The sequence below is a fragment of the Podospora bellae-mahoneyi genome, chromosome 3, assembly GCF_035222275.1.
Source record: "Podospora bellae-mahoneyi strain CBS 112042 chromosome 3, whole genome shotgun sequence".
Taxonomy (NCBI): domain Eukaryota; kingdom Fungi; phylum Ascomycota; class Sordariomycetes; order Sordariales; family Podosporaceae; genus Podospora; species Podospora bellae-mahoneyi.
This window is the reverse complement of record NC_085882.1, coordinates 1,590,126-1,611,035: the sequence shown is the minus strand read 5'-3', so window position 1 is coordinate 1,611,035 and position 20,910 is coordinate 1,590,126. Positions and strand designations below refer to the sequence as shown.

Here is a 20,910-nt window from a genome sequence, read left to right as displayed (position 1 = left end):
ATCGACTAACAGTGTGATGCTACGATTGAAATTCCTCCAAGAAGTCTGGGTCAGCTCACGACAGCCGACCAGTTCCAAGCCCCAAAACTGCGTTGTTGCGCTGCTGCTGCGGGAGGCGAAGCTGAGCCCGATATGGGGACCCGTGATCTGACAGACCACGGGGAATGGACCAAACATCGGGCTTTAGTTTGTGGTCCGCCAACATTCCCATCCTGTTTGAACACATCTAGAATATATTGAGTACCACACCCGGCGCTTCCATTCAGCGTGACACATGGACTCCCACTATGCGGTCATCTTCCAATCTTGCAACCCGATAGCCGCCCCTGAGTTCTTCACACTGTTACTCTTCTGCGTCTACATGGAGATAAGAAGTTGCAAATACCGAGGTCGGAACTTTTAAACTGTGCAATAAGCAGATGTGGAAGCTGAGAGAGTGTGCGGGGTCCTCGGTAACTCAGGTACGTGTCTGCGGCCGAGTCAAAGGTGAATGACCTGAGACCCCGTTCACGAGGAAGAGCGAGAGGTCAGCCGACACCCCGGCCGCCTTTCGTTTCGATTCTCTTTGCCTCTCTCTTTCTCCTTTGAGCCAAGGGGGGTTTTGCTATGTGGTAATTATTGGATTCTAGACCATACAAGACTTGACTAGTCGATGATAAACGGTTGTTGAGGATGCGGTGAAGGGGACAACACAGACAGGGTTAAGTATCGAGATCCGAGAGGGGGGAGGGTAGGATGACGTCCGTTATCCTTATCATTATCGCGCGCGCGCGCTTGGAATGTACCTTTGCCGGCCGGCTGTGATCCTCAAAGACTGGGGACCAGCTGAATCGCGTCAGCGGACTTGTCCGGAAGAACTCGCTTGACACGAGCATTCCGATCGAGAGTTGGAGAGCAAGACGGACGAAACCGGTAGATATGAATGATTACCCATGAGAGCACATGCTTGTGTCGTGAGATGGCTCTGGAGATGTTGGTGATGCAGTTAGCAGAAGGGTGAGCTTGGCGGGGGCCGGTTGTGGGGGTCCTTGCAGCTCTCCACAGAGGCATCCACTTGTATGGTTCAGTGGTGGCATCCGACTCCAATTGTCAATTGCCAATCGCACCTTGAACCTCGACCATGTTCATCTCGAGACATCATCCCCGTTCTCATCAATGTCGAGATGCCATTGCCCGTGGGTAACACGAGTCTCGTCAGTGGCTGCCCGTTCAAGGAAACACCGGATGGTCGATGCATCATCCACCTGCAGGGCACCCGAGGGCAAGCGTTGGAGAAGGGTGTGGTGCATGGGCCGGCATTTGACATCCGGCATGAACATCTTGATGTCTACAAGCTTAGGTTACCCCAGATGACGCCGTCACTGCTAACATCTCTAGGGGACTACTGGGACCACGACCGCTTCCAGTTTGCTGACGAAGCCACTGGAGGTGGCTTGGAAACGGGCCTGACGGTGGTTGTTTCATGTCCGCTAAACCGGTTTACCTTGATCAGGCCTGGGCCGCCATTTCATCATGGTCAACCCTGAGAGAAGCCAAGAATATTTCTTTCGAGCACTGTCCATGTCCACCGTCTCAGCTGCAGCTGCTGGGTGCTCACAAGTGTCACACGCCGACCTGTCGTCACTTGTCACTCCCACTCCCACTCCCCACCTCCCGCTCGAGCTTTATCACCCGCACCCGCCATTCTCACATGGATCCTGGGCATTCCCAAACAGGCCGATAAGCCTCCTTGACTGAGTATAAGCCTCTCTTGTGTCCAGCCCCTTCCTATCTCGAGGCCTCTCCTTTCTTTTCCCTCTCTCTTATTCTGTATAACTCTGTCAAAGAACTATACACCTATACATACCTCGTTATCATCAGCTGGAGCCCAAGACACTCCTGTCGTCCTCAGTTTGTACCTTCACATCCTATTGGCTCGTTGCAGCTAGTATTTCCGCTTTCGTCATCTCGGCATCTTATCGCGATTCGCCAACAGGGGCTTGTCAATTACACGACCTGCTCACTGCCTTCATCTGAGTCACCCGGCCGGCGTCCCGAAAGAGAAGACACGGGGCCTTCTTTGTGTTGTTTAAAGTCAAGCGCTCCTGGAAGCACTTGACCTGTCTGAACAATCACACAACCAAGGAAACAACAAAGACGAGCCTTTCCATTTCACCCGCCCCAGGGGGGCTTTTGCATCATTTGTCAGGGTCCGTTGGAAGCTACCACTTACACCCCAAACCACTCTTATTTCAACCTCTCACCCGGCAACCGGTAAACTTTACCATTGATTCATATCCTGGGGACTTCCTGGAAACCTTTTCCCAGACACACATACAACCTGCTACTTGCCTTCTTGCCACATCTCATCGATAGATTGTTCAATCATCATCTTTGACATCCCCTACCATCCTTGAAGCTCTTCTTGCGGACTATTCCATCCCCGCGCTGCGCTTCACGAGATACCTATCGCCGACTACTACATCTACCTTATCGATACCCATCTCATCCATCTTCAACTATCACCATGGCCAACCTCACCATTGAGTCCCGCCAGTTCGAGCGCGATCTCCGCCACAGCGCCAAGGAGCGAAAGCGCGTCAAGGACCACAATACCAAGTGGCAGCATGGCAGCCGCTTCCTCTCTGGTGTGGTGACTGAGGGCTTCTGGGACCAGGTCAAGCCTGTCAAGTACTCCAACGATGCTCACATTGCCAAGATGAAGCCCGACAAGAGATATGTTGATCGGTATGTCCTCTGCATCCCCTTCTTTAGTCAACCTTACTCTAACATATCCTCTCTTATTTAAAGCTACCACTTCGCCCGCAAACCCACCGTCGGACAGAACATTGTCAAGGGCCGCTCCAACTGGCACACTCCCGACTCAGTCATCAAGAACAACCTCGCCAAAAACATCAACGCTGCTGACCTCAACGACGCCAACGCTTCTACTATTCCGACTTTAGCTCCACAAGACGATGTACTGTACTCGTTTGACAGGCATGACTCTCCCGACCGGCCGGTGACGCTGGAAGTTTTTGTCAAGGCTAGGAACACGCAGAAGGAGACGGAGAAGCTGGTGGAGAAGGAATATGAGGTTGTGGATGGGAACGGGGAGGCGGTGAAGGGGAGGAAGGCGAAGAAGGTGTTGCGGAGCGGGACGAGTGAGAGACGGGAGGAGAATGAGCCGGTGGTGGTGGAGGGGGGGTTTGAGCTTGTTTAAGCTTGACTTTTGGCGGCGCATCTTTCCCTTTGTATAACTTGCTTGAGTGTTTAGCGGCTGCTTTTTTTTATTGGGGGGGGGGGAGGGGTGTCTCGATGGTGAGCATATGACGGGACGACAGTACGACTACTGGTCGGATCGTCATGACATTATACTACATTTGGTGGGCACACGCGGTTGGCATTTTGACGAGCATGGGATGATGGATGGGGGCATGACATGAGGGTTTATTATGAGTTTATTTATTCATTTAAGGATTAGGAAGCATTTTCGTAGTACGCTGATAGGGCAATCAATATTTTCGATTCTGGAGAGAGATTTACCTTGCAACACAACATGAGCAACATTAGGATACTATGAGATGCGAAATGAAGGGTTTATGTATTTGTGGTTTGTTTACCTACGTACATTTTGCTTGTTGATGTGTCTGCCCGGCTTGTTGCGACTGTCATCCAGCCTCTCTGCTCAAAGAACTGCTGGGCGTTGATTAGGGTTGCAGAAGGGGAAGACTCGTAAAGCGGACTTCCTTCCACGCTCGAAAAGAGCACACGGATCTACCAGACCAGTCAGCGGAGACTCACTCCCATCAACTGAATCTTTCCGAACTCGAAGATTGATCAAGCCATCGGCTCGATGGAAGAAATGACGGCGTATATAGAAAGGACTTAGTGATTTCTTTTTTTAATTATATCCTGCACTGTAGCAAAGCAGGTGCTAAACCTAGCCCTTGAAAGATAGTCAGCAGGTCTCAAAAATATAATTAGCTGGTTAAAAGATACTGTAGGTTAACATGCCTTGAAGAATTGTCAGAAAGGCTTATTCCCTACCCACCTAATTGAAAAAAAAAATGCACAAGGGTGATGGTTGCTATCCGTGTTACTCTAAATCGCAATAACGATTATTTTATCCACAACGCAATAGTTCATATCATTCATATCAGTAGGGGTGATAATTTGCTGAGTTGGTGAGTGAAGTGAAGTGAATGCAATGGAAAATACTTCTTCTGGTTGTTGTCTGATGTTAGGGATGCTCTAGATAAAGTTCAATATCGTTGATTTGCTGTGGAACAGTAGTCGCAAGGAAAGTAACTCGTCAACAATCACCTTTCACCAGCATCCTTTCAATATCACAAAAAATAATTTGCTCTACCTATCTGCCTATCCCTCGATCTAGAGAAAAGCAAAGCGAGTGAACAGAAAAAAAGAAAAAAAAAGAAAAAACAAAAAACAACTCGCTGATAGCCCCAAGCCAGCTCCTCCAGCCCAGATTTCGGGCCCCAAAGTATTCATCCCGAGTACCTTACATAACAACCTCCATAACCCGCAGAAAAACATCCTCCCATTTTCATCAGCATCTTGCCTTTTATGATCACTAGTGCTAAGCCGTTATCCCCTCCCAAACTCAACAGTGTTATACAAAAACTCAACGACAATACCTAACTAGGCCTCCACCCCGGCTTCGCCTTGAGCAACTTCGTCTCATGATGAAAGTCAGAAAAGCTCTTGACCATGTGGATCCACTCCTGCCTCGTAGTAGACCCCGGCTTGTCAATCCGGTGCTTGAACTGCGACATGAACGGCACGAGCGCAATGCCGTTCGTGTGTCGGGCCAGCGCCTCGTAGCACTCCTGCGCCGTGATCTTAGCAACCGGCTTCGAGGACGGAGGCGGCGAGCCGCTGGGCGTTGCGGTGCCCGTCTTGGAGGCTTGACCTGTTTCTCACGAGTTAGATTTGTATGACAAGGAGTGACAGCAGATGGAAAAAGCTTACCGGCTGGAGCAGGACTACCCGCCCTCGAACCAGAAGGCGTCCCACCAGGCCGCTGCGCCTTCATCTTGAACTTCTTCTTCAGCATCGCACCGCCATCAGACCCCTCCCCAGCGGTAGCCTCCCCGTCACTCGTAGCCCCCGGCATGACCTTCGGCCGGCCAGGAATAGGAGTGCCCATCCGACTCGGCACGCTAGACCCCTTGCCAGTCTTCATCTTCTTCCGGGCCGTCTCGATGTCGCTCGACTCCGACATCTCCGGTGAACCAGCCCGCTTCAACTTGCCCTTCTTATTGGCAATTGCGCTCTTGGAAGGCGTGGTGTTCCCCTTGGTATTAGACCCCGAAGTGACAGGCTCAGGCTTCTTCTCCTCTTCCTTCTTCTCTTCCTCGTCGGAGTCGTCGGAATCCGAAGAGTCCGTAAACGGATTGTTAGAGTCGCTCTCGGACATGTCGTCGTAGTCCATCGCCTTCTCCAGTTTCACCAATCCCTTGATCGTCTGCTTTCCTATCATCTTTCTCTTCAGCTTCTCCAATTGCCTCTCCCTCTCCTCTTTCTCAACCTTGTCTTCCTCACCCTCACCGAACAAGTTGGAAGCCAGCTGTTCTTTGCGAACACGCTCCTTCGACTCCTTGGCGTCCTCATCATCCGCCTCAAAACCAGGAGTCTCATCATCATCTTGGAATTCGTCGCCAGAGATATCCAACTCGTAGTCATCCTGTCTCTCGGATCCACGAGCGGCGCGAGAAGTGGCGCTCTCAGTCTTGACCCTGGTAGGGCCGTTGAGGAACATTCTTGTCTCCAGCTTCTCCCGCAATCTTTCCTCTCTCTCCTTGTCCTTCATGACCCATCGCTTGACCTCCTTGACCTCGTACATGAGCTTTTCAGCGTCATCGAGCGAGAGGGTGTCAAATCTTGGCTTCTCGTCAAACTTGTACCACCGCTCCAAGGGGATCATGCGGAAACGCGCACCGTCAATAACGAACGCGACGTTGCTGTCTGAAAGACCGGCCACATAAGAGCCAACCCACACGCCGGCCTTGCCCTCGGCATCCTCAAGATGCCATGGAAGTGTCTCCTCGTAGCGCAGGCCGGACTGCTTCTTGTGGGCGTCGGAGTGCTTGCCGTAAAAGGCGGAAGCTTTCTCCTTCTTGGTGTTTGTCTTCGGCTTTGGGTTGTTGTCCTTAATGACCGGGGCCATCTGGGCTTGATCAAGGGCCCGTTGGGCCTCCTTGTCAGCCTTCATCTTTTGGATGCGGTCCATCTCAGCTTGCTGCTCGGGGTCCATTGGGACATCGTCTTGCTTCATAGCCATCCGATAAGCGGGAGGAAGGCGCGGGTCGCGACGGTGCAATGTGACGGGTCGGGGAAATTGGTCCTGATTCAACAAATCAATGTCGACTTCTGCTCCGCCCATCTGCTTGTGCAACCGCATGACATGGTGGCGAATTCCTTCGCGGAAAGCCTTCTTGGTGAGGACAAGAGGGAACTCCTGGACGCTGCCGGCGGGTTGATCTGACCAGCCACCATGCCGTGCGCGCTGTTGACGCAGCTGCTCGACCTTGCTGGCGTATTCTCTCTCGATTTCCTTGTCGAGCTCGCCGGAGGAGTCGACCAGCCTTTTGGCCTCTTTGCCCTTTGGGGGTAAGGCGTGGAGGGGTTTGGCTCTGGGTTTTACTCTCGCTCTCAAGGGGTCTGTGTTGGGTTTGCGGCGGATGAAGGTTGGGGCAGCGCCTGGGGGACGGGGAGGCCCAGGCGGTTGCTGCTGTGGCGCGCTCATTGTGTGGTGACTTGTGAAACTCGATGGGATGAGTGGAAGACTAGAAGGCGCGTCAAAGCGCCGATGGTAGCACGGAGGAGGCCCGCGAAAGAAAGATGCAATCGATGGCTCAAGTCGTCATCAAGAGCGCGACTGAAGATGGCGGCGCGACAGAGTAATCGGCAGCGAGATTCTGGCGTAAATCGATCGATCTCCGAAAATTCCTTGGTTGAACCCGGTCGGCGGCGGATATGAGAGAAGTGGTCGTCGATACTTGGGTAGTGGTCGGTGGTTGTTCGTTGTCAATGCCAAAAGTTAACCTCTGTCAAAGAACTTGGAGTGATCAATGGCGACGGCTGGCAGCGGGCATGGATGACAAAGGGACCCGCTAAAAAGGCAGCCGCAGATGGCTTGGCAGAACACTGCTGGGACCGGGTGAGCACAGACCACCCTGCTCGACCATCAAGGTTTGGCGGGGTTGATTCCAGAATTTCTCTCTTCTTGTAAGTCGAGACTCGAGAGGGGCATGGACTGGAGAGGTTTGCTGACCTTTCCGGACAGCGGCAGATGCTGGGATACGAGGTGATTAAACCCAAACCCAAGCCCTCTGGAGAATAAGTACTAGTTGAGTTGAACCTTATGCTCTTGCGGCAACTCTAGTTGTCGAGGCTCGCTCCAGCCACTGTTCGAGAGCATGTGTGAGTTTTTGATCTAGCTCTGGGACTGGATACCACCTACCATCCCAGGCAATCACCACGAAGAGAGCAATGGAGCAGCAACGGCAGAGCAATGATAAGACTCATTTCACTTCGATGTTGTATATGAGAGCATCCTAAGCCTATACCCAGCCAATCACGACAGGATGTTGCCTGGAAGTCAAGTGCTCTCTGCCTGCCGTGACTCTCGTGTCTCACCTTCTCGCTCCACCGGCACCGTGGAGTTTGAAACCAAAAAAACGCTTGCCCCACAAAAAAGTGCGCGCCTCCAGACGCTCAAAAGGGTACCTTTTTCTGCCGTCCTCCCTTCTCAAATTTTTTGAGGGTATATCTCTTGGCACCAAACTCTCACGATCCCTAGCAACCATCAGCTCAAATATCCAGTACCGGCCGATATCCATATTCAAAATGCGTGTCGTCCTCGTGAGCGGTGGTGTCATCTCGGGCATTGGCAAAGGTCAGTTCCTCTGTTGGCTGAAGTCTCTCCACCACGCTCCAATCGAGGGGCAGTCCGTTTTCTGATAGCGAGGAGGGGCCAAGCGCTGACATGCCTTTTTTTGACAGGAATTATTGGTATGTGGTGACACATTCATTCGTCGCCTGCTTTCTGCTGTCTCCTCGACTAACACACACACGCAGCCTCCTCGTCTGGTCTTCTTCTGAAGACGGCTGGTCTCAAGGTCACGGTAGGCGTTACTGTAAAAACTTCATCCAATTCAGTAGCTCTCGGCTCATCATGTTCTCTTCCAGGCCATCAAAATTGACCCCTACCTCAATGTTGATGCCGGCACATTGGGGCCTCTAGAGTATGCCACCAGCTCCCAATACGAGACAACCGGCGCATAACTAACACTTGTAATTCAGGCACGGCGAGTGCTTCGTGCTTGCCGATGGTGGTGAATCTGATCTCGATCTTGGAAACTATGAGAGGTAACTCGTATCCGTCTCATCTCTCCTTGCATGAGACCAGATACTGACGTTTGTCAGATACCTCGACATACAACTAACCAGGGACAACAACATCACAACCGGCAAGGTCTACCAAGCCGTCATCGTATGTCTGATCGTAAATCTGCATCCCCTTCCAGGTCTGACATGATTCCTGTGCCATAGGAGAAAGAGAGAAGGGGAGATTACCTTGGCCGGACCGTCCAGGTCGTGCCTCACATCGTCCAGCAGATCAATGACACCATTGAGCGGGTTGCCAAGATCCCAGTCGATGACTCGGGTGCGACGCCAGATGTCTGCATCATCGAGCTGGGTGGTACCATTGGTGATCTCGAGTCTGGGCCTTTCGTAGAGGCCCTGGTGCAGCTGAGACACAAGCTCGTCAGAGATCCCGAGTCCTCCTTCTTCAACATCCACGTCTCCTTCGTTCCTCTGATCCACGGAGAGGAGAAGACCAAGCCCACCCAGCACGCCATCAGACAACTCCGGAGCTCTGGTCTGGTGCCAGACCTTGTTGCCTGCCGGTGTGATGCCTCCCTCGACGATGCCACCATCAAGAAGATTGCCTTCAGCTGCCAAGTTGACCTCGACCAGGTCATTGGCGTGCATGACATGGAGACAATCTACCAGGTCCCTGTCCTTCTTGAGGAGCAAGGTCTGCTCACGCTTTTGCACAAGGGTCTCCAGCTCGACAAGATTCCTTTGGATGCTAGCAGAAAGGAGGAAGGTGCCAAGCTGTGGGATCTCTGGAAGAAGACCATTGACGTCCCCAAGGATCTCCAGCCAGTTCAGCTTGCATTGGTTGGCAAGTACACCTCCCACATGGACTCCTACTTGTCGGTAGTCAAGGCGCTTGAGCACGCTTCCATGCACCTCAAGCGCAAGCTCAACCTGATCAATGTCGACTCTGAGCATTTGGAGGAGGCCATGCTCAAGAAGGACCCATCCAAGTACAAGGACGCTTGGGCTGTTCTGGAGAGTGTTCAGGGGGTATGTATTCCCCCTAATTTTGGACGATTTTCTTTTTCGGTAGCTGAGATCCATCTAGATTATTGTGCCCGGTGGTTTTGGCAACAGAGGTATCGAGGGTATGATTGCGACGGCCAAGTTCGCTCGTCAAAAGAAGATCCCCTATCTCGGTATCTGCCTCGGTCTGCAGGTTGCCGTCATTGAGGCGGTCCGGGATTTGCTCAGCAGGCCCAATGCCACCTCGGAGGAGTTTGACAACAACGCCGAGCACAAGGCTGTCATCTTTATGCCCGAGGGCTCCAAGGAGTAAGTGCAACGAGAAAACGAAAGTCCCAGGACATGGAGCTAACAAACCTGTAGGAAGATGGGTGGTACCATGAGACTTGGCACACGGCCAACTCTCTTCCAGGCCGGTACCGAATGGAGCAAGCTCCGTGGCCTCTACGGAGGTGTTGAGGTGACACACGAGCGTCATAGACATCGTTATGAGGTCAACCCTGACATGGTTGATGAGCTTGAGAGCAAGGGCTTCCACTTCGTTGCCCGGGACGATGTTGGCAACCGCATGGAGGCATTTGAGCTCAAGGACCACCCATACTTTGTTGGCTTACAGGCCCACCCCGAGTACAGAAGTAAGGTCACTCGGCCATCGCCACCATTCCTGGGCTTCGTGGCATCCAGCGCTGGGCTCTTGGACAAGGTGCTCAAGGAGATTGCGGAGGAGAAGGTTGTCGTGAACGGGCATCACTTTTAGGTGGAAGTAGCGGATCTAGCGTGATGAACATTGCAGATAGACACATCTAGACCAGCGTTTTGTGCAGCCCAATTAAAAAAAAGTAAAATAATCATCCAAGACCACTTTCCTGCTTGGTTGTCTCAAAGGTCCAGCTGATATGGCCCGTGCACGGTAACCCTTGGCGCTTTCCGAATCGCTCCCAACTCACAGCGATAGTGGGGTCATTCGCTGAAGTTGTTTCCCTCACCAGCAATGAAATAAGTGTTGCTCTACAACCTTGACCGAGAATTCTACAACTTTCCTCCAGAGGCTCTACCAGTCTGCTGCGGCTGGCAAAACAGCTACTACTTTGGGATCATCATTACCTTCTACCCAGCATTGTCAGACGCGTTTGCAAATTCTGCCAACTCGGCTTTCATTCATACTTTTTCGACCAAGCCAAACAAGGCTGGTTACATACTCCCGTATAGCTCTACGCGGCGCCATTGTGAATCCAAGCTAGTCAACAAAAGCTACCACGCCGGCGACCTTCTCCCTAACTAGCCCTATGAGGCCAACCCTCGTTTTTCCATACCCACAGCATTGACTGGCACGCCGTCGAGGGGTTCCAAAACTCAGACGGGTCATTGTGTGGAAAATGGCACAACCTCCTCCTCCATCTGGTCAGCCTGGCCAGGGCCTCGAGGATCGCTTTGGGAATATGACGATTGCAAGTCAAGGCCCGTCTACTGCTGGACCGCAGCAGCAGGGGGTTATTGCTGAGACTCAGGTCGTGGTGGATGCGTCTGGACAGAAGCGTCAGAAGCGTCTGAACCAGAGTCAGCGTCGCGAGCTGGCTGCTCAACTCACCATCCCCATCGACCCTCGGCCTCTAGTTCCACCACCGCCGGTATTCCAACCTCAGATTCTACCACAGCCGGTGTCCCGGCATCAGAATCAGCATCAGCATCAGCATCAGCCTCAGCATCAGCATCAATGGCAGAATTCCCAACACTATCAAAACCAGCAACCGTTCAACCAACAGCAGCGTGGTGGCCATGGCCATCAGTCTCGAGGCAGTGGAGGCAGGGGAGGCGGCCATTGGCAGGGACAGCGTGCTAACCACAGACCTCAAGGCAACGGTCGTGGTGTTTTACAGGAAGAAGCACCAGCTTACCGGCCTCACTTAGCTACTTTCCTCCCACCTAACCAGAGGCAAGGCGGCGGCAGCGGTGGCGGTCAGCCTCATGGATGGCCACAAGCCCAGGGACCTGAAGGCAACGATGGTGTTTTGCAGGGAGAAGCACCAGCTTACCGGTCTCACTCGGCTACTTTTCTCCCACCTGACCCAGGTCAAGGCGGCGTTCCGTTCACACAAACGCGGCACCAAGTCTCACGATCTTATCAGGGCCCCAAACAAATGAATCCTCCTGCGGAACAGTATCCCATGGATGTCATCACCCCAGCCCTTCCGTCGCCCGTGCGGCCCGACCTTCAGTCACCTCGGTTTAGGAACCAGCCGCCACACCCTCACCGTCATCAAACTGTGGGTAGTGGCAGTGCATTTAGCATTACTAGGGAGGTTCTGGCGCAGGCACAACATCTGGAGAACATCTGCAACGAAGTCGTTGCAAATGCCGAGATCAATCCCGCTGAGATTCAAGAGAAGGAGGCTTTCCGAGTCAGGATTGAGCAGGTCGTCCGGGATGTCATAACCAATTTCGAGAACGAAAAAGCCGGCGAACCGTGGTTTCCACGAGAGAGTGTCCAGCTGAAGTGTTTTGGAAGTCTGATGTCTGGGTTTGCAACCAAGGACGCGGATATGGACTTGGGCCTGTTTGCCCCGTTGTTGGACCCTCAACCAGAGGCATCAGGTTCTCCGATACCGAGGCTGATCGAAAAGGCTTTTCTTGACATGGGGTTGGGTGCGAGGCTGCTTACCCGGACCAGAGTGCCTATTATCAAGATTTGTGAGAAGCCGCCAGAGGAGTTACGGGTTGCGCTGTTGAAGGAAAGGGAGGACTGGGAAAAGGGAACGGTAGAGGCCGAGGTTGATGTAGAGGATACGCATGACGAGGTTGAGCCTATCCGGGGAGCTGAGGAAGCACAACCACCTCCTGCGCCTGGAAGCGAAAGCCAACAGCCGGCACGTGTTGTTGAGGAAAGTGAAGCGGTATCTACTCCCAAGCAGCTACTTGAGTCTCTCAAGCAAGATGGACGGAGTCTGACGAATTACCACAACGCCGCCAAGAAGGTTCTTCGAAAGCTCGGCGGCTACGACATAACCCACACCAACGTCTCCTCGATGACGCCCGAGTGGATCGAGCCTCTCAATCGGGTCTGTCTGGCGTTTGCGCGGGGTGTTGCCAACGAGAAGGTGCGGGAGGCGCTGTTGAATTCCAGGAATCTGAACGAACACGAACTTCTCACCTTGAAACTGCCGAGGACCCTGTTGGGAGTTTTGTTCCAGATCGAAGGAGAGATTCTGGCTCAGTCGTGGGAAGATCGACCGGTACAAGAAAAAGACGATAATTTGGAGCGGCGGTCTTTTGCCACCTTGGCACGCTGGAGGGACCTCATGCACCGTAGCAATGTCGGTCAGGATCCGCTGACGTATCAGAAGGAAGTCCAGAACTATGTTGAGACGCTGAAACGGATTCCGTCGCTTGCGCTTCTTCATCTTGCGCAGATGCCGCATGAGCCGGTGGTGGCTTTTCACAAAAGGGCGAATCAGTTGCTCGTTGAGCTGGGCGGGTGCGACGAGTCGTCAACTGGGGACACGATCCTTCCGATTGTTATACGACATTACATCAATGGCATCTGGAACAGCGAGGTTCGCGAGCAGGTGGATGAGTTTTCGAAATTCCCCTACGCCTCAACATTGGGAGCCGTGGCGAAACGACACAAGAGTCTCCAGCTTGCGCTGGATTATGAGAGGTGTCTCCAGAAAGGGCAATATCAGGAACCGGCGGCGAGTTTGGTGAGGTGTTATGTTGCTCTGCTTCGGGGACCGATGACGAAGAACGACAAGACTGGCGAGTTGGCTGTTCCCCTGCCGGATGAATCCGATGAGCTCATGGCAACGATCAAGCAGCTGGGGGACCCAGCCATTGAACCGCCCAACCAACCTCGAGATCTGCACAGAGACCGTCTCGAGTTCCCAAAGTCGAACATAGGCGTCCAGTGCGACATCAACTTCTCTGCTCATCTAGCGGTGGAGAACACGACCCTGCTGAGGTGCTACTCCCTCTGCGATCCGAGGGTCAGGCCGCTCATCTTGTTTGTCAAGCACTGGGCCAAGGTGAGGCAAATTAACTCGCCCTACCGGGGCACGCTGGGGAGTTACGGGTATGCGATCATGATGCTGCACTACCTTATCAACGTTGCGCGGCCGTTTGTGGTGCCTAACTTGCAGCTCCTCGGCCCGTCTGGGCAGCCGCCACAGATGTGCAAGGGGTACCCCATCCACTTTTGGCGAGACGAGGCGCAGATTGAGAGGCTGGCGAAGGGCAACGAGCTGACGATGAACAGGGAGAGTTTGGGGATGTTGTTGAGGGGCTTTTTCGAGTATTATGCCCATAATAACCACAGGACGGGGAAGGGTTTTGATTGGGGAAGGGATGTGATTTGTTTGAGGAGGCAGGGGGGGTTCATGAGCAAGGTTGAGAAGGGGTGGACGGGGGCGAAGACGGTGGTGGAGAGTCCGGCAGGGGGGGTTTTGTCTCCGGGCGGTGGTGGTAGTGGTGTTGGGACTCCTGGTGGTGGTGGCGGTGGTGAAGTAAAGGAAGTCAGGCTCAGGTTTTTGTTTGCGGTGGAGGACCCGTTTGAGACGGATCACAATGTTGCCAGGACGGTGACGCACCAGGGGATTGTCAAGATCAGGGATGAGTTTAGGAGGGCGTGGGGGATTATCAGGGGGAAGGAGGAGGGGGAGTTGTTGGAGGATGTGGGGGAAGTGGAAAGGAAGAGGGCGAGGAAGGAGTTTGAGGGGTTGTTGGGGGAGTTGCATGGGGGGCTACTTTAGTGGAGGAAGGCCAAATGGGAGGAATGGGCAAGGGAGAGGGAAATTCGGCGGTGGAGTCGGACAAAGAGGGTGGGTGGTACAAGTGGTGGTGGATAGGGAAAAGGGTGGGAAGTGGGGTTATATAAAAGGAGAACGGAAAAGGGTGTGTATTCTAAAAAATAGGTGTGAGATTTTGTGTAAGAGTATGGTTGTGTGTCTGTAATTTTTTGTATTTTGCATTGTTGTTTGGTAGCTGGTAGTTAAAGCGGCTCATAGCAGCGGAGACTGGTGTGGTGGCATGGCAATGAAGTGTGTTGACAGATGTTTTTTATTGTGATCTCTTGGTCATACGGTTACTGGCTTTCATGGGTAGACTACTGGTATTTCTCTCACATTGTTTTTTTCTTCCTCTCAAAGAGTTTTCTCCCATAGTATATCCTTAGATAGTTTCTTTTAGGGGTAGAAGTTTTACCAATACACACCCACAGCGTTGCTCATTTGTAGTGTCTATCGAGGAGAGAACGCTCTCCTCTAATGTTTTCCGTGTGATGTGGTGGTACCTTGGAGTTGCTGTTGAACACATCTCATTGACAACATGTTTTGTAGACTTATTAGACAGCTGAGACAACTCTCTTCTACACTCACAGCCGATGAGTTTGTTGATGATCCTGTGTATTTTTTTTTTCGGTGTGAAATTTATGATAAGGATGTGTAGGTGGATGACTTTTATAAATGGGCGCTGCGTAGGAGAGGTGGAGATGTGATAGGTGGTACGTATTGGGTCTTTGTTATGTGTTGCAATGTTTGTGAGTGTGTGAATGAGAGGGATGGAGGGGTGGGAGAATTGGTACGCAAGAGCGGAAAGAAAGAAAAAAAAAACAAGGAAGAGTGAAAATTAGAAAGAGTAAGAATATATGGGATATAACTTGGCTGAGAAAGTATATTAGGGAGTATAGTATGAGAGACATTTGTGTGTGTGTGTGTGTGTGGTGAGAGAGAGAGAGGGAGATAGCATGCAAACTACAGGTATATCCAGAACCTAATGTGATGAGACTTTATCATTTTAATCTTGGGTGCATCAAGTTTCCATCAGATTGCGGATAAAGAAAGCATCATCATGTTTCCTGGGATTTTAGTGAGATGGGTTTGCAAGAATATCTCGGTCCTGGGTCATTGCTAGAATAGGTACACCGTCTAACTTGATATGCAGATTCGGTTGCACAAAAAGGCGGGTATCAAATTTCTCATCTTGTACAGAACTTTACATCTCCCACAACCCTCCAAATTTCACCCAGTTGAGATCGTCAGCCACTTTCTTGGGCTGATGTTAGTTTCCAGTTGGCACTGTTTGATCTGAGACGGTTGACTCACCTCATCCTTCATATATATCAACACATAATGCTTGGTAATATAATAAATATAATACAATTGACTTCATAGCCTTTCGAGCAAAAGAAGACATCACCCAGGAAACATCCTCCCCATCAGCAACTCGTAATAAGCCCTCTGCTCCGACTCGCTGCCGAGCGACGGGTCAAAGTCTGGGTCGTTGGAGTCGGCTATTGGTTCTGGGTTGGAGCCCATGCTGTAGAAATCTGCTATTGTTTCGTCTGGGGCGAAGCCTAGAGAGGCGAGGGTTTGTGAGGTCCTCATGGCTCTGTGTTTAGACTGTTAGAAGTTGCGAATTGAAAAACAGGAAGAAACAAGGACATACGCCTGGGCAGCATCTTTTGCTACAATGTCTGATAAGCTGGCGGAATCTTTTGGTTGGAAAGGAGAGCCCAGTTGGGGGAATTGTATTGGAGTTCTTGGTTGTTCTGGTACCACGTAGCTTGATGCTGATTGGCTTCTTGGGGCGGGTGGTTGGAGTGTGGCTCTCTTTGCTGGTGGTGGCCGGGCGGGTGGTTCTTCTGGTGCGTCTTCTTCGTCGACTTCTTGTGATGGTAGAATGTTGTTTTTGGAATCTAATATGGTCTGGTTGTTGTTGTTGTTGTTGTTGTTCTCTGTGGGTGGAGTGAGTGCTGGGCCGTTGTGACCAAAGAAGGCTTTGAAGACTGAGCTCTGCTGCCACTTGCTGATCAAGGCTTCCTGCTGATTGGAATCTTTGATAGCGGTTATCATGCTCTTCCCGGCGGCTCCTCGTAGATGGCCTTCTATCAAGGCGTCAAGTCCAGGGATGGCGTCCAGTACAGCTCCCCATGCGGCGGCACTCTCCTTGTAGGTGTTGAGAGCAGTGCGGTAGCCTTTTTGGGGACCACGTCTCTTGGTTGGACGGAGATATAAACATGGCTTGTTATGTTTGGTACAGACACTGCATTTTGGCTTGCCATTGTCACATGGCTGATGGTTGACATGGCAGAAGTCACAACTATGAGATGGGTATGAGTGACACGTCAGTGGTGTAGAGAGAGTGAGACACTTACGCACGAGAGGCCTTCTTCCTCTTGCGGGGATTGGCCGGAGCCTCACTCCCGGCATCGGCGCCGGTGTCACTGGCTGGGGGAGGCGGAGGGCCGGAAGCGGTAGCACCACCGGAGACGGGGTTGGTGTTGGTGGCTAGGGGAGCGCGTTCCTCGACGGAGAACTCCATTTTCCTGGGGCTTCGGAACGGGCGGGGCCCATAGACTTGGTCGGAAGAAATACTTTATCCACAAGGAACGGAGGGAGCAGCAGAGCAGAGCCAGCCAATGCCGTATGTCGGTGGGAAACAGGTGTGTTCGAGTTGGCAGGAGAAAAGCGCGGTGCCGAACGCGGGGACTTTGATTTGCAGGGAAATCGTGGGGGCTCGGGCCCACGCTTCCGGCGCTCTTAGCACCCGGCCCGAGCCAGTGCCCCGGAAGCGCCCCTAAAAATTCAACGTCTACGGAGGCGGGGCGTGTCCGGGGGATCACACGGCACGTCTTGGTCTCCATGTCTACCCAAGGTAGTCTAGATATTTTGGCATTGATTCATTATACACATTTCAGGACATCTGTTACAAGTTCATTATTCAACATGACGTGAACCTCGAGTGGAGTTTAACCTCCGGCAGGGCCTGATATGCCAGGGCAGGTAATGGATGGCCTTCAACCTAAGCCTGCTGCACCCTCCTTCTTCATGGTTCCCAGTGGAGGTTTCTTGCCATCTCGGCCGAGAGGTATCATGACAGCTGCCATTCGTAGCATTCATACGTTGCATCTGTTGCATGATCTCCCATTGGACATCATGTGCTTCATTATTTCAAACTGAATTTGTGCTTTGCATCTCCCGTAGCCACTGCCATGTTCCCCGCAAACGCTGGCGCGTTTCCTGGGGCATTGCTGGGGCAGTGACCCACTAAACACCGACGACCCGGCACCCGAGTCCCGCTGTCGCAGCATCGTTGCGGGGGTGGCTTCACTGCCCGGGCCAATGCAGGGTCTACATTTTCCCGCCTGCCAGTCCCGACCGATTTGCCGACATTTCCACGGTCCAAGATGGCGACTGGGAGTCGGGCCTTCATCTGCGGCCTGAATTGTGTCCGATTATCTGATAGGTAGATGCCCTCACTCATTATTATTCAGTCTCACAAATCAAGATACTAGCATCAGAAGCCCCCTCTCGACTTTTCATCCCGTCCCTGATCACGCACCAATGGTCCAGCTCACGGTGCCATATCGATACCACAAGAGACCACCGAGCTGAGGACTATTTCAACAGCCGTGTCGACGCCACGGACAACACCATGGCTCCACCAAAAAATGAACGGGCCTTCGAGGCAAACTCATCCATTGTCCTCGTCGGATGCCGCGGGGCAGGGAAGCGGACCTTGGGATTCATGGGAGCTCTTCACCTACGCCGACGACTGGTCACAGAGGAGCACTACTTTGAGAAAACCACGGGATTATCACGTGGGGAGTATCTCGCCCGACATGGCAGGGAGGCCTTTGCCAGGCAGGATACCGAGGTGTTCAAACGAATGTTGGACAGCAACAGGACCGGGTGTATCATCGAATGTGGCATGAGCAGCCTTACGGGAGAGGCACAGGACGCACTAAGACAGTACTCCAGCACCAACCCTGTCGTCTACATTCACCGCGAAAAGGAGCAAATTGCCCGGCATTTGGACGCTGCCGACCTTCAACAGCTCCTGAAAGCCGACGAGCGGCATAGAAGCTGCTCCAATTTTGAGTACTACAACCTCTATGATCCTCCAAACAAATATGGGGGTCACATTTCGGGCACGAGCTCGGGGGCCAGCACACCACTGAATGGCCGACAGTCTGGGCCATCGAAGCTTTTAAGTGCCAGGGAAGATTTTACCAGATTTCTCGACATCGTCACAGGGAGGGGCGCCACCAAGGCCTGGTTGGAGAGCCCATTTTCTGTGAGCTCAGTGCCACCGGAATTCCGGTCATATTCCTACGCGTTGCGACTCAGACTATCCTATTTGATGGACATGGATCTGGAATGGGATGATTTTGAGGCGAGAGGAGATTGCGTCGAGTTCATCATCGATCACTGGCCAGACGATCTGATGAACGTTATTGCGAGACAAATCGCCTTGATAAGGAGAAAACTCGGCATTCCAATCATCTACCATGTGGAAGAAAACCCACGAGGGGAAAGAAGACGAACGCCGGAAGAAAAAGACGCCATGGATGCTGACTTGTTGGAGCTGGGCCTCCGTCTCGGCGTTGACTATATCAGCTTAGATCTCCAGCGCCATGACGAGTTTGTGAACCGGGTACTACGGCACAGAGGAAGGTCAAAGATCATTGGGAACTTCTGGTACATGGGCTTTGGGGCCCTTGCTTGGCAGGACGACAGACAGATGGAAAACTACAAGAGGGCTCAGGGGCTAGGGTGCGAGGTGGTGCGGATGGTCCGCTTCTGCACAAATGACAGCCCGGCTGAGCTTCTGGAAGGCTTCAAGAAGAGGCTACAGCAAGAAGTACCAGACCCAAAGCCACCACTTGTGGCCTACGACTTTTCCGTCCTCGGCGTTCGGACACCACTGCAAAGCAGGATTTTAAATCCCGTGAAGCATCCAGATATGGAGAATGAGCGAGACCACCTTGCCACGGTCTCTACCTACTATCACTCGTATGAATTGCTTTTCCGGCAGTTTCTTCTGGATCCGCTGCAGTTTTACGTACTCGGCTCCCACGTATCATATTCGCTATCACCGGCCATGCATAGTGCGGCCTACGACTTCTGCGGGATGCCACACACTTTCCAGGATGTAACGTGCTCTACGATCGACAGGCTGAACCAGATCTGCCTATCAGACTCTTTTGGGGGGGCCAGCTTGACAGCCCCTTTCAAGGTTGCCATCATGCCCCATCTCAAAGTCAAGAGCCACCATGCCACCGCAATAGGAGCAGTCAACGTACTGCTTCCACTCAGGGGAAAGACGAGCGCCATTCTCGACCATGCCAACTCCCGAAACAAGGCCGGGCCTGCACGCGAGTTCTTTGGTGATAATACCGACTGGAGCTCCATTTTGACATGCCTTCGGAGGGCTATCAGTCCACGGAATTATGTCCAGCCATCTAAAACTACCGGGTTAGTTGTTGGCGCCGGTGGCATGGCCAGAGCTGCCATCTATGCGCTGATTCAGCTGGGATGCCGTAATATCTTTATCTACAACCGAACAGCACCAAATGCCAACCAAGTTGCACAGCACTTCAACGACTGGGCGGCAACACAGGGAATTGTGGGCACAAAAGGAGGGTCACATGAGATATGCCGAGTCCTTCCATCGCTGTCAGAGCCATGGCCTCGGGCCTACCAACCTCCCACGATGGTGATCTCCTGTGTTCCAGCTACCAGCGCGAATGGGTCCGCGCCTGCTGATTTTGAGATGCCTCTGGACTGGCTTAGGAGTCCGACTGGTGGCGTCGTGGTCGAGGTAAGCATCAGATGAGCCAGCTGTTGTGATATCTAGGTATTTTGCTGACTTTTCTGCTCTAGTTGGCCTACGAGCCTTTGGTAACTCCATTGGTAGCCCAGATGCATGCTGTCAGAGACCACATGTCGCCATCATGGGTGGTCGTCGACGGGTTGGAGGTGGTCGCGGAAATGGCCATCGAGGCCTTTGAGCTGATGACTGGGCGCATGGCTCCCAAGAGGCTCATGAAGGAGGTGTGCAGGAAGACGTGGGAGCAGCAGCAACAACAGCAGCGCCAAGGCAGCGAGATGGCAATGTCGTCTTACTGAACGGGGAGACTTTTGATACGAGCCGAGATTGATGAATGGATACCCTGAGCACTCTCTCATCACAAATGATTGACACGAATATGGCATAGGTCAAACCTACTTTTGCTGTCCCAATTATTTTGTGGGGAGGGTGCCCGAGTTTGTGACTGATGTTTCTTTCTGGTGTTCGAGGGCACTTTCCTGCGCGGGTGCTTTTTCACCATGATCCTTCCACTTCTATGGGGACTTTTCGTTGCGCGAGCCTAGGTTTCTTCCCTTTCGGGCTCACTCTCGGGGCAGTTGACAGGCCCCTGCCCCGACCAAGTTTCGGGGAAGGAACCTGCCTTCCAGAGGTCTTATGGTTCAACGACATCTGGGTTTTTCCCTCTTCGCCTCTCCCTCTCCCTCTCCCATCACCAGTGTCATCAGTCTATCGCCAATATTATCAGTCAGCCCGCGATTGTTCGTTCGTTACCAGTAGATTTACCGACATCAACACGCAGACACCATTCAGCATCACCACTATGGCACCCGTTGACAAAAGGGACCCGAACACAACGCTCGTGGTCACAACGGTGGTATCCTCCGTCTTGGGTGGTTTGGGTTTTTTGCTATTTCTTATATCCTGCGTCCGTTTCTGGGAGGCTGTGAGACGTGATGAGCTGGAATGTGG

General features: G+C 52.5%; 6 protein-coding genes across 6 annotated transcripts; 4 read left to right on the top strand and 2 right to left on the bottom strand.

Annotated features, from left to right (window-relative positions):
- The first annotated feature begins 25 nt into the window (after positions 1-25).
- QC761_304630 (uncharacterized protein) lies at positions 26-3,531 on the top strand. Its single transcript, XM_062877607.1, has 2 exons — positions 26-2,727; positions 2,791-3,531. The coding sequence occupies exons 1-2, from the start codon at positions 2,507-2,509 to the stop codon at positions 3,200-3,202; spliced, it is 633 nt and encodes a 210-aa protein (XP_062733396.1). The 5' UTR covers positions 26-2,506; the 3' UTR covers positions 3,203-3,531.
- A 775-nt stretch (positions 3,532-4,306) lies between these two features.
- On the bottom strand, positions 4,307-7,484 carry TFG1 (transcription factor IIF subunit tfg1). Its single transcript, XM_062877606.1, has 3 exons — positions 7,466-7,484; positions 4,972-7,409; positions 4,307-4,912 (listed from the first exon to the last, which is right to left on the bottom strand). The coding sequence occupies exons 2-3, from the start codon at positions 6,746-6,748 to the stop codon at positions 4,638-4,640; spliced, it is 2,052 nt and encodes a 683-aa protein (XP_062733395.1). The 5' UTR covers positions 6,749-7,409; positions 7,466-7,484; the 3' UTR covers positions 4,307-4,637.
- Positions 7,485-7,770: 286 nt separating this feature from the next.
- On the top strand, positions 7,771-10,214 carry URA7 (CTP synthase ura7). Its single transcript, XM_062877605.1, has 8 exons — positions 7,771-7,876; positions 8,083-8,129; positions 8,194-8,249; positions 8,308-8,373; positions 8,431-8,497; positions 8,557-9,381; positions 9,440-9,666; positions 9,721-10,214. Exons 1-8 carry the CDS (start codon positions 7,852-7,854, stop codon positions 10,112-10,114), a joined length of 1,707 nt encoding a protein of 568 aa, XP_062733394.1. The 5' UTR covers positions 7,771-7,851; the 3' UTR covers positions 10,115-10,214.
- A 519-nt stretch (positions 10,215-10,733) lies between these two features.
- Positions 10,734-14,099, top strand: QC761_304600 (uncharacterized protein; the record flags this gene model as incomplete). The annotated part of the gene is made up of 1 exon (XM_062877604.1): positions 10,734-14,099. The coding sequence occupies one exon, from the start codon at positions 10,734-10,736 to the stop codon at positions 14,097-14,099; it is 3,366 nt and encodes a 1,121-aa protein (XP_062733393.1).
- Positions 14,100-15,174: 1,075 nt separating this feature from the next.
- Positions 15,175-17,012, bottom strand: QC761_304590 (uncharacterized protein). Its single transcript, XM_062877603.1, has 4 exons — positions 16,502-17,012; positions 15,793-16,446; positions 15,450-15,735; positions 15,175-15,393 (listed from the first exon to the last, which is right to left on the bottom strand). Exons 1-3 carry the CDS (start codon positions 16,666-16,668, stop codon positions 15,540-15,542), a joined length of 1,017 nt encoding a protein of 338 aa, XP_062733392.1. The 5' UTR covers positions 16,669-17,012; the 3' UTR covers positions 15,175-15,393; positions 15,450-15,539.
- Positions 17,013-17,489: 477 nt separating this feature from the next.
- QC761_304580 (uncharacterized protein) lies at positions 17,490-20,345 on the top strand. The gene is made up of 2 exons (XM_062877602.1): positions 17,490-19,950; positions 20,013-20,345. Exons 1-2 carry the CDS (start codon positions 17,782-17,784, stop codon positions 20,256-20,258), a joined length of 2,415 nt encoding a protein of 804 aa, XP_062733391.1. The 5' UTR covers positions 17,490-17,781; the 3' UTR covers positions 20,259-20,345.
- The last annotated feature ends 565 nt before the right edge of the window (positions 20,346-20,910 follow it).